The sequence below is a fragment of the Camelus bactrianus genome, chromosome 7 (genome assembly GCF_048773025.1).
Source record: "Camelus bactrianus isolate YW-2024 breed Bactrian camel chromosome 7, ASM4877302v1, whole genome shotgun sequence".
Classification (NCBI taxonomy): domain Eukaryota; kingdom Metazoa; phylum Chordata; class Mammalia; order Artiodactyla; family Camelidae; genus Camelus; species Camelus bactrianus.
Window position 1 is genome coordinate 58,262,658 of NC_133545.1, and position 16,978 is coordinate 58,279,635.

Here is a 16,978-nt window from a genome sequence, read left to right on the forward strand (position 1 = left end):
ACCTCTCACATTACAATTTGAAAGGATCTTGATCAATAATGAAATTCACTCCCGCATTTCGTAAGTGGGAAACTGAGGTCCCCATGGTAGAGACAGAACCAGAATTAAATTCAGATCACTTTTCCACGATATACTCTATACATTTTATTATGAAAAATTTCAAAAATCACAGATGTAGAGAGACAAGAATCATGAACTTTTATATTCTCATCACTCAGTTTCAATAATTATCAACTCATTGCCTCTCTTGAAAAACCAGGTTTGCATCTGACTCTGGTATGATTTATCCTCTTTCAGAGAGCTGTTTAGAACCAACGGCTTATAGAGCAAAGCCCAGGCAAAGGAATAGAAAGAGGACATAGCATGAGAAACAAAAGCAGGCTGTCCATAAGTGCCTAAAATGTAGAAAATCTGCTCAAGTTATTTTTACAACTGCCTGGAAAACACAGACTTGTTATGAAAGGACGCTGTTCCTTTAAATTACTTACTGATCCCACCCAGATCTTGCACCCTGGCCAAATGCCTGACCACTCTTGCTTTAACTTAGTCTAAAAAACATGAGTAAAAGATTACAAAAGATCCAAAAGCAAAGACAATTTTTATTTCCCAAAGAACAACAGAACAGTATCTAATAGCCAACTCCATCCCCAACAATGGTCCTTGCTGTTGGCATTTGCTTAACCAGTCTTTAAATTCCTGTTTGACAAACTTGATAAGGTAAGACACAACTGTTTTGTTTTAATCACTTGAAATCAGATAGAACTTCTAGGAATTACGGGAAGACTAAATGACTTACATACTTATTGTGCGAAGAAAGCTTATCAAAACTTTTTATCCTCTGCTATTACTTTAAAATGCCTTGTTAGGAAAATATGAATAACTTTTAAAATGTAAAAATTTTAAATTTGCAGTTATCTCAAAATTGATTTTTAATTTACAGCTACTACTAGCATTACGGTGATGTTCCTATCTTTGGGGACATCTTTTTCTTAACTTGGAACAAGTTTTTATAATTCGGTATTAGTTGCAGAATTCTTTACAGTATGCTAAGTTTAGCAATTTGAAAAAAGTCTTTATTCGGTCATTTTATCTTCATGGAGAAACAAATGAGAGGCAAACAGGCAAACACTGAATAAAATTACTGAATTCTGCTGAAAGATAATTTAATTTTTGAAAAAATCATTAAATATAAAGTTTCTTGCATTTATTGATCCTGATATTTGCTCAAGATAAGTTTTAGGGGAAAAAGCTAAAACTTTGGCATTTGGTTAAAGATAATCACTGTTTCTGCATTTATAAAATGTAACTTATAATAACTATAGAGGTTTATATTTCTTTTATTTAACTAATGGTATTTTCCCCCTGAAACCTATTTTGCTTATATGTGATATTTAAATGAGAGAAAGGTGAGAATTATTAAAACCTGAGGCAAAATAAAATATGGCAAAAGTCATTAGAAATAAGTGGGCTCTTAATAGACCAAAATAATAAAGAAGAGAGAAATTTCATGAAGAGAACCGTGTAATATTGGAAAACAGAAAGGAATAGCATGACTTTGGTTTGGGAGAACTGGATAAAAAAAAAAAAGTCAGAGCAAATAGTAATAAAATATAAGATACTGTGATTACTGCTAATGAATCAGTTGTGTTAGGGAACATTGTATATGCAAGGCTTCAGGTATGAATTCGTAATTATATGCTGACAAGCTGCATGAGCAAGTGCTTAGTTTTGGGAGTGATATCTTTATTTAAAGCCAGCATTTCCAAAGTCCAAAATGAGGCTTGCAAATGAGAAAAAAAAAGTGGTTTTTGTCTCAGATTCCTGCGTGGAAATCCCCTTCTCTAGGTTTTTTTCAAGAGTTGTCTAGATCATGTAGCTTGTAAAATCGCCCTTGTTCTCAATGAAATTAAATTCTCAGTCTCTCATTTCCAGAACGTCTGAGAAGTTCCTTATGGTACGAGATCAACAAAAGAGAGGCGTCATAGGTAATACTAGGGACATGATGTTACTCCTTTCCCCTCTGAAAATGCAGTGGCGACTCTGTGTTGCTACATGGCCTTATCCTTACACTAATCCTCAGCATTAAACTTGGACATCCTTCCGTAGTCTTCCCCTGATTAGCAATGGACTACTTGGAGAGGGGTGTCCTTTTTGTGTTCTATTTCCTCAGCACACACTTCTTCTTTTTTTCGATACCCAGCTGTGTTCACATCTTAGCATACCTGGTCCGAACAGCAGTTGACATTTGGTTACTTGCACCTGATGCCCTTGCCAGGAAACAGGCTTGGCCATACTGATACATGGATACAAAGTCAGCTTAATAAACTTCCTGCTAGACTATGGCATGGAGCCATCCATTGGTCCATCCCCAACTCAACACCTTTGCCTCTCATTGGGGTTTCTCCATCTGGCATATATGAAAGAAATTAGTCACCCATCTCATTCCTCACTGCCTTTGCATGTATTTCCATCCGCTGTTCAGAGCCTGGAAAAATCATGTTCACGATTTCCCAGTTATCATTCCCTGAAGGCAAGGTGCCAAAGAAGTAAAGTTTGATTCCTTTTCCAGAACTTCTGAAGTCAGTATACTTAAAGTAGGCAAGTTATTTCCAAACCATGCAGAACATTGGTTCAAAATAAGCTTTCTTGTTTCCATTCTTGGGTATACTGAGCTAGCTACACACGAGTCTTCTCTTGCCAGGGAAGTCTGTGGATTTAAAAGTCATTGGTACATAGCTGGGCATACTGAGTGATGAAGCTTGCTTCATCACTATGAAGACTTAAATACAGGATTAGATTTTAACTTGTTAATCTACCCAGAAAAAGAGTTTTACGGGGCTGTTCAGAAGGGATTGCTTCCTGATCTCAAGTCCATTTCTGTCTAGTAGTTCTTCCAGCTAACACTGGAAGACCAGTGTTGCTTAACAAATCTATTATTTTTTGCTCTCATACTCTTTCAATTCATTGGATATGCAGCCATAATACAACTTGGAACTCTGGTGGAGATGAAGTTTCTGAAGTAAAAGTAGAAAATGGGGTTCTATGGAAACAGAAGAGCAATTTACTTTTTGACTTGACTCTGAACTCTTTGAAATTGTGCATATAATATTAAGACCGAAATGGTGGCGGTTCTCTACAATGCTGTAAAGATATTGGTATGGTCAGGAATTAGTTACAATGAAAACTAATGAAACAATCTTGCAGCAATCTGATATCACCTTGGAGAATGTGGAACCACAGTTACCAGATAGAGTGGGACTGAAATATTCTAAAATAGCTCTCCCCCCTCCTGATCCCCAAAATGGGAAATTCAGATTACCTTGATGTGATTCTCTGAATATAAGGAAATAGTCATTAATAAATGGTTGGTTGTGTTGCCATGATTTATCTGGATTAGAAACTTTAAGAATCTCAATGTGGATTTTTAAAAAATAAATATGAATGAAAACACCTTTGTCTTGTCACATGCCAGTTTTCAATCCTGCTGGCTTGAAATTAAAAATAGCAAACTGTCTAATTTATTAAAATATTATAACTGATTTTTCTATTAAAGGCACTTACTACAAGGCGGATGATTTTTCACCATCTACCATAATGTGGAACAGACATTCTGTCTTTTATCTCCTGCTCTTGCCAGCTTTTATGAGTCAAACAATATATGGACAAAGAAAGAAAGGATCAAAGTCCAATTTACTTGCAAAGAAAAGTCATCTCCAGGGTAAAAAAAAAAGTTTTGTTTTGTCTTTATTCGTTTTAGCCTTTAAAAACACTAATACGAATTTTTCCAAATAGCATTTAATGTGAGCAGCAAACCACTTATTTATGTATATATGTGATATTCTTTTTTGATATATTATGATAATAATATACCTTACATACTTATAATAGAGTTAACTTATGAAAACATCAGAGTTTTTAGAGAACTTGTACATTTATTATCTCATCTGAGCCTCATAGTAGCCTTGTAAAATAGGCATGACAGACATTGGCACTTTCAAAGATAAAGAAACTGAGGCCCAGAGAGGTTAAGTGGCACACTCAAGGTCATGGGCAAATTAACCTGTAAACTACAGAGCTGGGATTCAGACTTAAGTTCTATTAGGTTTCTCTCTCTTACCATTGCTACAATGGGATGTGTACAGTCATTTCTCCCTTGATTTCAAAACAGTTAAAAAAAAAAAAAAAAAGACTCCGAAACAAGATGGACCTCGCCATTATGACACACAACCTGAGAAGCAGGCAGAGTATTATATACTTCTAGACAACTTTGCCCAGAGTTTGTTGAATTTTTCAGCTACAATGCACTTTCTTTTCCTCTTACTTTAAGCAGGTTTTACCTTGGGAAGATGCTCAGAGTACATGGTATTTTGTTTCTTTGTTTGCTTTTCATTTGCTTGATTTTAAAAAAGGAAAAGAATTTATAGACTTGAAAAGAGATCTGGGTTTTCACAAAGTAAGCCCTATCTCCAAAGGGCTCTCTCTTTTTCACTTCCCTCTCCTCTCAGAAGCAAGCAACACACAACACCCTACCCCAGGGCTTTTCTTATGCAAACTTGTTGCACGAGTAGGGTTAAGAATTTTGCCTAACCTATTTGTCCCATTTCAGACTCTACTTGCTTCATAGATGTTGTCTTCATCGTGGACAGCTCTGAAAGTTCTAAACTCTTTCTCTTTGACAAACAGAAGGATTTTGTGGACAGTTTGAGTGACAGGGTTTTCCAGTTGACCCCAGCTGGCTCCTTGAAATATGACATCAAACTGGCAGCCCTTCAGTTCAGCAGCTCTGTCCAAATTGATCCACCTTTTTCTTCTTGGAAGGATCTACAGACTTTTCAACAGAGGGTCAAGTCTATGAATTTCATTGGGCAAGGTACTTTCTCTTACTATGCCATCTCCAACGCCACTCACCTGCTTAAGAGAGAAGGGCGTCAAGATGGCGTGAAAGTGGCTTTGCTGATGACTGATGGCATCGACCATCCAAAGAATCCAGATGTTCGAAGTATTTCTGAAGATGCCAGAACTGCAGGAATATTATTTATCACCATTGGACTGTCTCCTGTAGTCAATGAAACCAAACTTCGTCTGATATCTGGGGATTCACCCAATGAACCCATTCTACTGTTGAATGAGTCATCCCTTGTAGATAAAATTCAGGATCGCCTGGTAGGTACCTAATGGGTTGGGTTTATATAAATTTCTTTATCATTTGTTTACAAATTCTGTAAGGATAGATACTGGGTCAAAAAGATGAGAGGAAAAAATTCCACCTTAGAAGTGGAAAGTACAATCTTTCCAGTGTGTCTCTCTACGTCCTTGTTGGTTTATACCACATGACCTGGGGAAGTACCAGGCTCATTCTTTGGGATTACATTCCTAACTTTATTGTCAGCCAGTGCTGAGGATTTGGGAAGGATTAATTTCCAATCATGCACCTCAGACTCCTGTTTTTACATCCTGGGCTCACTGAACACTGCTGACTTATATTTGACTTGGGGTCAACTTGCAGTCTGCTATATTTGTACTAAGTTCTTCTTTTCCCATGCCACATGTGCAGAAATATTTTTTGACTCTTTGTGTTACCTGTAGCCGTATTATGCTCAAGCAAAGTTCATAGACTTCCAATTTTTTTTTTTCTAGTTCCTATTTCTTAGGTGGTAACAAGGTCACCCAATGTAAAAGTCGCCCAGCAGTTTCTCCCATCAGACCACTGAGTCAGCCTTGATGAGTCTGATCAGCTATGTCACTGCTTTCCTTTACTGGTTGCTCGGCTGTGCGTGAGAGCCTTTCCTTGCTGCTTGGGGAAACACCAGGCAAAGCAATCGAAACAAAATCCCTCTTCACTGTATTTCTCAAGGAGGAAACTCCCGCCGATAAGATGGTTGATTTGTTAAGTCTTAAAAATTGATTTTCTTAAAAATGTTGATTTTTAAAAATAATTCCTGAGAAGCCAAGGCCAATGCGTCCTTTAGGTCCTGGGCACTTCATGTGGCTCTTTTCCATGGGCTGGAAGAAACCTCAGGCCCCGCTGCAGAGATTGTTTTGCTCCTTCTGTCCCTTCCCCCAATTCTTTTTCCCAAGATTACTCTGATTTTTTTCTCTCTCAGTTGTTTTCATCATGAGGTGCTGAGTTTTTCTTATCTGAATAATAGTGATCATGTCTTGAGTGCTCTCTGTGTATTAGGCATTTCTCTGAGCACTTCACATATTTTATTTTATTCAATGTTTACAACAATCTCATGATGTGGGTACTATTATTATCTTCCTTTTATAGTTGAACATTTGAGGCCAGGCAAAGACCCAGGAGTCTGCACACTTAATCCTGTTAAGTGATATTGAGAGGGGAAATAGTAACTTTTTTTTTTTAAGGTGTTCTCAATCAAAACTGCCTTGAAACAGTTTAGGAACATCCCTCCATCAAAGCTACTACTGTTTCTAGCCTTTTTCCCTTGGGCATTGGGGTAGATGGGGACAGTTCTGCCTGGACCACAGATGATGGGCTCAGCCCCCCAGGTGCATGGGGCGAATGCTTACTCACGTGAGCATCTCTTCTGCAGGAAAGGGGAACGTGCAGGGATGCCTGGCCAACTGCTGAGCCCTGCCTGTGCTGTAATTTAAGGAGTCCTCATCACTGAACTTAAAACAGAAGGCTCCAGCGTGTGCAGGGGAGATGGGGTTGTGGTGATGAGTCACCCGTGGCTGCCTATAGAAGATGCAGAACAGCAGCTCCTTGTTCAGCCAGATGTGTGGGCTCAGGAGGTTCATGCTCCCTCCAGACACACCATTGCCAGGAGCTCCTGCCCAAGTGAGAACATGGGCTCCTGGCAGCAAACTGTTTGTCTGTTTCTGGGGAAACCAAAAAATGACCAGGCATCCTAATGACTCTGCTTTTCCTTAGGATCCTGTGCTTTCAGCTTGTTTGTTCAGATGGAAGCCCCGTGAACAAGGCACTTCTTAGAAGGAGGTGCTGCTTCTCAAACAAAGTCCAGAATCCAAAGGGCTTACTAGGCTTTTCAAAGAAAGATACACCAAGTTTCAATGTTTCAAATTGCCACTGTCTAGGAAGTGGAACTTGACTCTTCTCATGGCATTGATCAGACCATTTGAAAAAGTTCTCATCTAATCTGTTATTATACCTATTGTTCAATTTTTAAGCTTTTTATTTTGAAATAATGATGTAATTAACTCTTAAAAAATAAGTTAATTGAGTCTAGTTTAAGTACAAAACTGCATCTACTTTAAGTCCTCGATTCCATGAGTTGTGATAGATGTAAGTACCCATGAATCCACCAACACAAGAAGCATTCAAAACATCTCCATCATCCCTAAAAGTTTCCGCAAGCCTCTTTGTGAGACGTGCTTCCCTTGCCCCTGAGATGCTACTGATCTGACTTATTCCAGATTAGCGTACACTTTCTAGAATTTTATATAAATAGGCTCATACCCTGTGTGCTCTTTTTGTGTCAGGCTTCTCATTTCCAGTATAGTGATTTTGAAATTCATCTGGGTAGTTTGTTATGTCAGCAATGTGTTCCTTTTATTGCAGAGTAGATTTTAGTTGAATTTACGGACAGGAATGTCCACAATGAATAGATTTTGCAGGAGCCAAGACAAATCATTGAACCATTGCACATTCCTTGACACTTCTCAGGAAGTATCGTTTAAGAACCCCATGAAAACATTTGAGTTCCAAATTAGCGAAGAGAGACCTGATGATCCCAAAGTGAAGAAAATATTTGTATTGCTATTTTATTAGGGTTTACATAGCAGTATTGAACCCTAAGAAACAAATTCAAACCAATCGTCTGGATGTACTACTTGGTCCTTTAAAAGAGCAAGAGAGAGAGTACATGGAGACTAAAAAAATTCCTTACTCTATCACCTTTGATACTAAAAAAATTTTAAAGGGATTAAGGTTGTGACAAATTGATCTCTTTCTTTGGAGACTATTAAGAAAAACATCAATTTAGTGTATCTCCTCCCTCACATACCAAGAGGGGATCAACTTGATGATTTTTGTGTCATCTTTAGAATCCTGTGCTTTATTAATTTATTAATTATGGCCCACTTCTCAGTTTTTCAGGGCTTCCTCTGTTTAGAGCCTTATTCCTTTTCTCTGTTTAAGATTTTATAATGGCTATTCTGCTACTACATTAAGCAGTAAATTTTTTTTGTCATGGAGTTTGTAACCCTTGCCTAGTAAGTTCTTAATTCTCATCCATTGGCCCTCATGCTAATAACCTGCCGTGTTCCTCACATTTTCTGTTCCCTTCTCAGCACATAGACCTCATAGTCATTCACAAAGCTGGCAGTTCCATCCTAGCCTTCTCTTCTCACACATATGCAATCATAAAACTCTGACCCCGTTAACAAAATGTGCCTTCTTTTGCTCAGGTGAGATCCCTCCTCTATTTAGACTTTTTCATTTAGACTGCAGTATCCACCTAGACCTCCACTGAAAGTGCCCTTCCCTCTGGCTTTGACCATGTCCTCCACACAGCCTGCCTCCCTGCGGAAGCAGAAGGCCTCAGTACTTCCCTGGCTTCCAGCTCCGGCCACGTGGGTCCTTCTGTCCTCTCCTTTTAAATGTCCCTCCTCAAGGCTTCCTTTGTCTTATTGCCCACGCTAGTCTTTATGGCTTTTTTCCCTTATAAACTTTGACATATAGAAGAGCATTCCATCAATAAGTTGACCCTTTGCAATCCTTTCTTCAAAATTATCCAGAAAACCCACCAATTCCAAGAAACCATCTTGTCGCTCCCTCCTCTGCCCCTCAAGGCGAGGGCCTCCTTCCCACACGGCCGGCTGTACACTGTTTGTTTTCTATCACTGGGGCTTAGAGACTATAAGTGCCCTTAGGGAAGGAGCTTTGTTCTTTGTTTGAAACAATTTTATCTATTGTGCAATTTTGGGTCCATTTTTGTTTCCACAGAAATATAAATTCCAGCAAACACAAAATCAAACGAGCTCTGAAAATAATTAGTCAGTTGTTTTGTTACGGTTTTTAAGCCTTGTGGCACATATTTTTAAAGGGTGATATGGCAAAGCAGAAATTGAATTTTCAAAGGAAAAGCTAAAAAAGTGCAAAATTATACATCAACTATAGTAGCAGCTAAATTCATGGGTTTAAAATGGATAAGGATCTTGCTTTCATAAAAGGGTATAAAGTAACGCAATTTTGAATTTTTCTTTGTATCAGCAGTTATTTTCAAATATTACAATTCGACTTCAATTACTAGTTGTTTTATTGTCTCTCTTGAACTCCTTTCAAATTCCTTTTCCCTCTCCCCCTCCCAGAGGAAACCAAGTTTCTGACTTATGTTTTAAATATTTTCATAATTTGGATCACCATGTATGTATCCATCTGCAACTTGCTTTTTCACTCAATGTTTTTGGGAATTTATCTATGTTGGAATATGCAGACCCAGTGAATTGACTTTAACTGCTGAGTAGTATTTCGTTTACTGATCTGTTCCACAATTGATGGATATTTTCATTATTTCAAAATTTTCACTATTAAAAATAATGAATGCTGAAATATATAAGTACAAGAATTTTTCAAGGGTATGTCTGAAAGGGATGTTGGGATAACAGTTGGAAACAAGGACTTGTCCTGGGCAGCCTTCAACTTTCTAGGCACAGTCGAATGTTCTGGAGAGGATAATGTCATTTTACCCTAAAATTGTCAGTGTGTTTGAGTTCCCATGCTCCACATGACCTCCTAGTTCTTAAAGCTACAAATATTTCATCTGCTTTCAGCCTGGATTTACACTAGCTAGTAATTCAAAATCACTGGGGTGGGAGAGGAGAGGGGAGGGGGAAAGAGAGCCTATAGGTGAGACTCTGAATTTGGTAAATAGTGTCTGTGGCCAGAGTTTTACAGCTCCAGGGACCATGTGGTCAAACTTTCTCATTATATATATATGTGGAAAATGACCTGGAAGGATTATCTGACTTGCCCAAGGCCACGTGACTGGTTTTCCATGGGAACTGGGTGAAAACCCTGAATGGCACTTAATTCCCAGCCTAATTCTTCCTCCGATTAAATCACCAGAGTCACCCAAAGCTTTTTGCGGCAGCTTTCCTCTAAATTATTAACTTATATGGAAATAAAGGAAAAGTAAAAACAAAACTAAAAGGGGACAAAGTCCTCTGTAAAGGCACAAGCCTGACTTATCTTTAGCTTCCTCGTTACATCCTTTACTTTTAATATCTTGTGACCAATATTTCTAGTGCTTTTTACTCCCGTTTTCCACTTTATCGTATGTAAATTACCCTTCAGATTCAGTCATAAGGCATTAGTTTGACCCATAACTTCTACCTTAAGAAAGCAATAATTCAATTTTAAAACCAGTATCAATTATCATAGCTCTAAAAATGAAAGTTTGATATAAATTGAATAAAAATTTTGTAGTACCTGTAGGTTGAAAATTTTTAAATGATAATAAAAGCAATCAAAGATGATTTAAAAAAATACTTCTGCAAGTTTGAAAAAAAAAAGCAAGCAATAATTCTATCTGTAGACATACCTTCTTTTCAGTGTTTGTCTTGAGACACAATCTTTAGTGCACTTGTCAGGTGATACCCCACCGAGCTAGAGGAGGTTAGTGAGGCCTAGATGTTGGGCAAAAACCACACTGTGAATTTCCCTAAAATTATAAATTTAAAGTGGTTTGGAAAAATATTCTGGCTGACTCACTTCTGTGTTGTTAAGTAGGAAATGCAACTGAACTTGGTCAGGCAGCTCAGATCAAGTGTGTGACCTTGGGCAAGTCACAGAACTGCATCTCAAGTTCCCTCACGACAGAATGAGAGGCTAGACCTCACTGACTTCTAAGGCTCATTAATATTTCATGAAGTTATCAGCCTAAAATTCATGTTTTAATGCTAAAAAAAAAAATGCCTATCTATATGGGGATAGAAACATAGAGAAAATACACAACTGCATATTCTGCCTAAGTCTTTGTAAGTAAAAATGAGAAATTTCTCATTATGATTGACTAAGCTTGTAGCCAAATTATGGAGATTGCAGAGCTGATAAAGGAAACAAAAGATAAAACACAGGACACAATAAGATAAAGTTCCTAGAAAAAGATAATTTTTAATGAGTTGAGTGCCCTTCATGTCTTCTGTGAGTCGGTGGCTCAGAGTTCCTTGGGTGGTTGGCTGGGGCTTTATTGCTTTTACAAGGTTGAAAAGGCTGAATTGCTGTTCTTCTTGGAAACTGCATATCCCATAGGGAATAATTAAGACTAATAAGAAGTGGGAAGCAGAACCATGAATCGAGTTAATGTTTCATTCTTTTTTCCCTCCTAGGATGTCTTATTTGAAAAGAAGGTAAGCACCACATGCTTCGATTACTATGAATTACTCTAAAAACTCACATAATCAAATCAAATCAGCATTGTAACTCACACGAGAAGATAATGTGTGACTAAATAAAAATGCTTAATTTCTTTTTAAAATGAGCCACTCTCTTCTGAGGCAGCCATTTGATTTCTTTTATGCCACCATATCCACTGCAGGTTGGAAAATTTAGAAAAAGTAGGAAATATTTAAATCATTTGAGGGTGATTTTTATTTTCCCCTTTTAACAGGCAACTAGATGTTACAGTTTTGTGTGTGTGTGTGTGTGTGTGTGTGTGTGTGTGTGTGTGTGTGTGTGTTTTGTTTTGTTTTGCTGGGAGGTCTATTTTATTTAACCATGGCAACATTTAAAATACTCTTTTGGCTGGCTTTTACTAGATCTTTTTCCCAGAAAAATTTAGTAGGGAGAGCAAAAGTTTCATATGTTTACAAGGTAAAATTTCTTCAAGGGACTGTTCCATTTAGTTATGCACTGAATGAGACTTAAAATGCTATATTTCATTGCATGTTGATATCAAGTTTCTTTGTTGATCTAGTGTGAACGCAAGATCTGTGAATGTGAGAAGGGGGATCCGGGCGACCCAGGGCCTCCTGTGAGTATATTTCTACTTCGAACTTGGGGTCGAGTCAGGAGTTCCAGCGATGACAGCTCTGCTCACACCCAGAAACACCGAGACTATTTTGTGCTGTTGAAAAGCGGTTGTGTACACACAGCAGCAAAAACGGAAATGCTGTTTCTTTCTTTCATTCCTAAAGGGATACATTCTGTCCTTAGAAATAAGCCTGGGATTTTACTGACCCGAACTGAGGGCAGATTTGGTTTAAAATGATGAAGTTGTTCCCACAAAGGCTATTTTAGCATCATTTCTGATGTGACAATCGGGGCCAGAATTTCTCAACACTGAAGTGAAGATACAAAGAGCTCGTACAAATCCTCAGTGCTTTAGGCAAAGCTTTATCCTACTCCACGCAGAGCAAGTGACACAGACCTCTCCAGAAGTTACCTGTGTCTTCGCACTTATCCAAGGGCAGCACCAAAATGCCTCGTGCGGAGGCGGCTGATCAGGAGGCTTTGGGGATGAGAGTGAGTTCTGTGAAATGGAAGACACCACTTAGCAGCCAAAGGGAAATGGCAGGATTTACTGTAACGATTCCATTCTTGAAAAGATAATCCCCAAAGGAGTGCTTCCATATATTCTGGCCAGATACCTGGCTGGTGCCATGTCTGCACTGGGAAGGCACTGGAAGTGGCATCACAATGGCTGGAGATGCTGAACCTTTCTCTAACACACATCTTCAGATGCCTCCATGCTGCTCCTTCAGTATTTCATGTACTTCTGTAATTTCCAACCTTAGAAGTCCAAGTCCAGCAGAGATATTTGACAACAATGCATGGATAAAGGTTTTGAACCAACGCTTTTATTTGGGGGCAGGGAGGGGAATGTGTGCAGTGAATTTCTTAGACTACAACACATTTTCCCTTAAGTCTTGGGTCCAAAGCCTGTCCTTTTTCAAACCATGCTACCAATCAAGGCATTAGAAAGTGGGAGTGTTTGGCTTTTTTTTTTCCTTCAAAGTACAAGTTAGACACACCAAGATCAAAGGAAAGGTTTAACTTACCCTTCCTATAACGTTTTAGTTTATGCTTATTGTACCGAGAGATTACCAGGGAAAGTTAACCTGGGATATTCAATTATGTTTTAGAATTAACAGTAAGAAAATGTACAGCCACTGAGCTAATTTGACAATTTCAGTCACACGATATTGTTAGGGGAGGTCACCACGACAGGTTTAATATGGATAAGCCGGAGAACCATGCTATTTAACGTTTATTGAATGTTCCCAAAACCAGTTCACGCAAAGGGGAGATTTTGGGTGGTTTGAGAACAGGAAAACAAAATGCCTTTCTGGAACAGGATGGAAGAACTGTCTTCTCCCATCTTTTAAAATTGTCCCTTGGACATCAGGGAGAGAGAGAGAGTATCCTTTTTTGAGCAAATCTAGAGAATCTGCCTGGTCAAGACAGAGCCATCCTCCTGCTGTGTAGTAAAGGACAAAACAGAGTTGAATCTCTGCTTGGCAGGTAAAGTTGTTTTAGAATCTTCCCTCATTTTATGGGTTGACACTGATCAGAAATTAATGTAACGTGTAGGAGACTAATAGAATGCCAACTCTACATAACCCCTTTTCCTTTGCCTTCAGGGAACACATGGAAACCCAGGTATCAAAGGTGAGCGAGGACCAAAAGGAAACCCGGTAAATAAATAAACAGCTTTTCCTTTAAACTAATGTATTTCCTTCTAGTTCTATTTACTTCTATTTAAAGAACAAACATTGAGAAAACAAAGAGCATTGAAGTATATGTCAGTGCCAAAAATCTGATGATTTTGGTGAAGAATACAGGCTGTTCACTTCCTGTCTGGTTTTTGCAGGCTTGTATTTACAAATTGTGACACATATGCCCATTTTAGTCAACCAGTTTAGGAAACGTAGGGACACTGAATAAAAAAAAACTTGTTCTTAAACAATGGGCGTCTAAGTTAATTACTGCAGTGTTCCATGAATTGCTTGTACATATTCCATATCAGATTTCCACTGGCACTTGTATTTATGACTCCACTTTATGGATAACTGACCTACAATAATAATAGAAAAAACACCAGATTGTCTCTACTCCCAGACTATCTTCAGGCATTTCCTCAATTTTTTTCTTTGTCTACTCATCAAAAAAAAAAAAAAACCAAAACCTAGGTTAATGTTAAAAAACAGATCATTATTGGGATGATGGTCTTCCAAGTTCAAGAGCAATTGAAGGAATCATAGTAGAGAGATTAGCAGATGTGACTATGTGAAAATTTGAGGAAAACTTGGGTATAATAAAAATAGTAATGAAAATAAAGAGGAAAACATATAGGATATGTTTGCATCAAATACCACGGGCATTGGGTTAATTGCTATAGTACATACAGACTTTACAAAACAGATGAGAAAATATAAATTCTCTAATAATTAAATGGTCAAAGGACATAATTTCCAAGAGAGGAAATAAATCCAGTAAATAAAGAAATAGAAAAATGTTTAATTTCACTGGATAATGAATTAAATTTAAATAGATACCATGAGGTACTCTTTACTACCAATTATTCACATTTTAGAAACTTTGGACTCTAAGTTTGTTGGAGTTTCCTTAGGGAGTGGGGAACAACTTTCTAGTTCACATACTTTGCTTTTTTCTGTATTTCAAATTAGAAAAAAACCATTTCTTACAGCAGTGAACACAACAATATTTAAATGATAATAACTAGTGATAGCAACGTGGTGGTGAAACTGGTTTCCTCTTCATTGCCAAGGTAACTGGGTACAGACACAGACGTTTGGGGATGCAATTGGCTCTACATAAGAAACCTTTCAAGTATTTAAAATTTAACCCCAATAACTCTATTTCTGAGAATATGTTTAGGGGATGTAATGAATAATATAATAAGTTAAATGCATGAAAGTATTTTTGCCAACTGTCTGCTTGTCAAAGAAAGAAAATGTAAAGCATCCTTGGGTGGCTTTACAACACACACACACACACACACACACACACACACACACACACACACCCTACACTCACTCACTTTCTATGGGTCTGAATTGATGCCATCTTGTGTTCTTTTTGTTTTATTAGATACCTATTATAAGTCTGTGTGCACATTTCATTTATTTAGCTTGTAATTTTGTGCCACATAATATATTTTCCTAAGTCTTGCTGAAATCAAGCCATCACTCTTAAGGACATTTTGGAAAACATTCCAAAGCCCCTTGGAGAAAAGCCAGAGTGGCTGGCTCCGAGTGGGTACAATGCCCTACTTGAGAACAACGGCTGTGTTGTTCAACTAGGATGCAAGACTTGGCCAGGGCTGTGAAAATGTACCTGAATTCTGCGCCCTCTACATCTGGCTTCACTCCAAAGGGCAAAGGCTATCTGAGCTGCTATTTTCTTCCCTAGACAGTCTGGTGAAAATGTCAATGGTCAAGGCCAAAGATATTTTCCCCACTGGGTTCTCTTAATCAGGGAATTCTGAATAGTGCATTTTATTGAGCAATTAGTCACCTTGCAGAGCTGTGGAATTTTGATTGTGGTTTGTTTTTTTTTTTTGTCACAGGGCGATGCTCAAAAAGGGGAACCTGGAGAAAGAGGCCCCGGGGTACGTACACAACTGGAATGCCTTCCTAAGAAAGTAATCCCAGGGCACTAAGATTCTGTAACGAGTTACTTTGACCCCTGCAGTTCAAGTGCAAAAGTGATTTATGTCTACATGTGCTCTTGATGGCTCAGACAGGCAGTCAGACAGCTATGATCTTAAAAGTGGAAATGTGAGGAGAAAACACTCTGTTTAAAAAGAGGGATGATGGGACAAGGTGGTCAACTGCATGACATTCCTTGATATGCAGTTTGAGATTTGTGAAGGGCTGAAATAAGACAATACTCTGCTTTGCTTCTTGTGGTTTTTTTGTTTGTTTGTTTGTTTGACTAAATAAAGAATAATTTAAAATTCTGGGAACATAAGAATTATATAATCTCAACTATGCTTTTGTAAATCCAGTTCTACAGACAAAAGAAGAGATGATTCTAGTTGATTTATTAGCCCTAAAATCAGAAGATGTCAGAGATAGTCTGAGAAATAATTATAGTACATTTCTTCTTCTGCATTCTTCTGGGGAGCTGCAGCTGTGTAGCACATGGCAGAGAGTTTCACACTTCTCCTAGCTTGTCCCCTGGGATGACAGCCCAGGACTCAGGCCCAGAGGTTTTAAAAACGGTCCTTTTGGTGTTTTTAATTAATGTCATGAAAAAGTCTGACAGAAAGTTTGATCATCTCAATGGAGATTCGTTCAGAAATTTGTGTTATTCATTCAGAAAACATTTCTTAGATATCTTCTACAAGTAAAGTCTACTGTTATGGAAAAATAAAACTAAGAGAACTTGTATTTTTGAAAAGTTCATTATCTCTGAGGAGAGATAAAATATTAAAAAAAAAAATCCCTAGAGGGGTGGGGGTATAGAGTGGTAAAGTGCATGCTTAGTATGTACAAGGTCCTGGGTTCAATTCCCAGTACCTCCATTAAAAAAAAAAAACAACACAAATCTAAAAGCTTACATGTTAAAAAAAAAAACAGCTACAATATGAAGCAGAATGTCAAAATATTGTAAAAATTGCATGCACAAAGTATTATGGGCATTCAGAGAAGACTCGGGCTAGTGGGGTAGGTTCTACCAGATGACCCCTGAGGAGTGTAGGATGGTGACAGGTAAAGACAGAACGGGAAGGCGGAGGGGGACAGGCATTCCAGATGGAGAGTGCTGTGAGCAGCACCAGAGGGAAGGCAGTGAGTGGGGAATGTGCTTAAAGAGGAGGATTGTCAGACATGGCTGGAAGGGCAGAGTGGGTGCTCGATGCCGGCCAGAAGGCTGTGCTTTGCTGGGTGACGGGCACTTCCCGAGCTTTAGATGAGGCGCATGACCCAAGAGCTGCGTATTTGGAAGACAAGTCTGGTCTAGCATGGCTCTGAAAGAGAAACTGAAGTGGGAACAAGCAGATGGAAGGAGCACTTAAAAGAAGGTTTG

At 38.3% G+C, this 16,978-nt stretch overlaps 1 protein-coding gene and 1 long non-coding RNA gene across 5 annotated transcripts in view; one reads left to right on the plus strand and one right to left on the minus strand.

Annotated features, from left to right (window-relative positions):
- The window catches only part of LOC141578168 (uncharacterized), a 206,717-nt gene that overhangs the window by 14,365 nt on the left and 175,374 nt on the right, over nucleotides 1–16,978 (minus strand). The gene's annotated exons all lie outside the window — the stretch shown is intronic.
- Nucleotides 551–16,978, plus strand: part of COL28A1 (collagen type XXVIII alpha 1 chain) — a 160,016-nt gene continuing 143,588 nt past the window's right edge. For 2 of the 3 annotated variants that reach the window (XM_074367448.1, XM_074367450.1), the window contains exons 1-7: nucleotides 552–717; nucleotides 3,554–3,718; nucleotides 4,607–5,163; nucleotides 11,314–11,334; nucleotides 11,901–11,957; nucleotides 13,567–13,620; nucleotides 15,516–15,557. In XM_074367448.1, the coding sequence (XP_074223549.1) occupies nucleotides 3,595–3,718; nucleotides 4,607–5,163; nucleotides 11,314–11,334; nucleotides 11,901–11,957; nucleotides 13,567–13,620; nucleotides 15,516–15,557 (855 nt within the window). In that variant the 5' untranslated portion in view covers nucleotides 552–717; nucleotides 3,554–3,594. Of the gene's footprint in view, nucleotides 718–3,553; nucleotides 3,719–4,606; nucleotides 5,164–11,313; nucleotides 11,335–11,900; nucleotides 11,958–13,566; nucleotides 13,621–15,515; nucleotides 15,558–16,978 lie in introns of all 3 variants that reach the window. The other variant, XM_074367449.1, reaches the window with a different exon arrangement.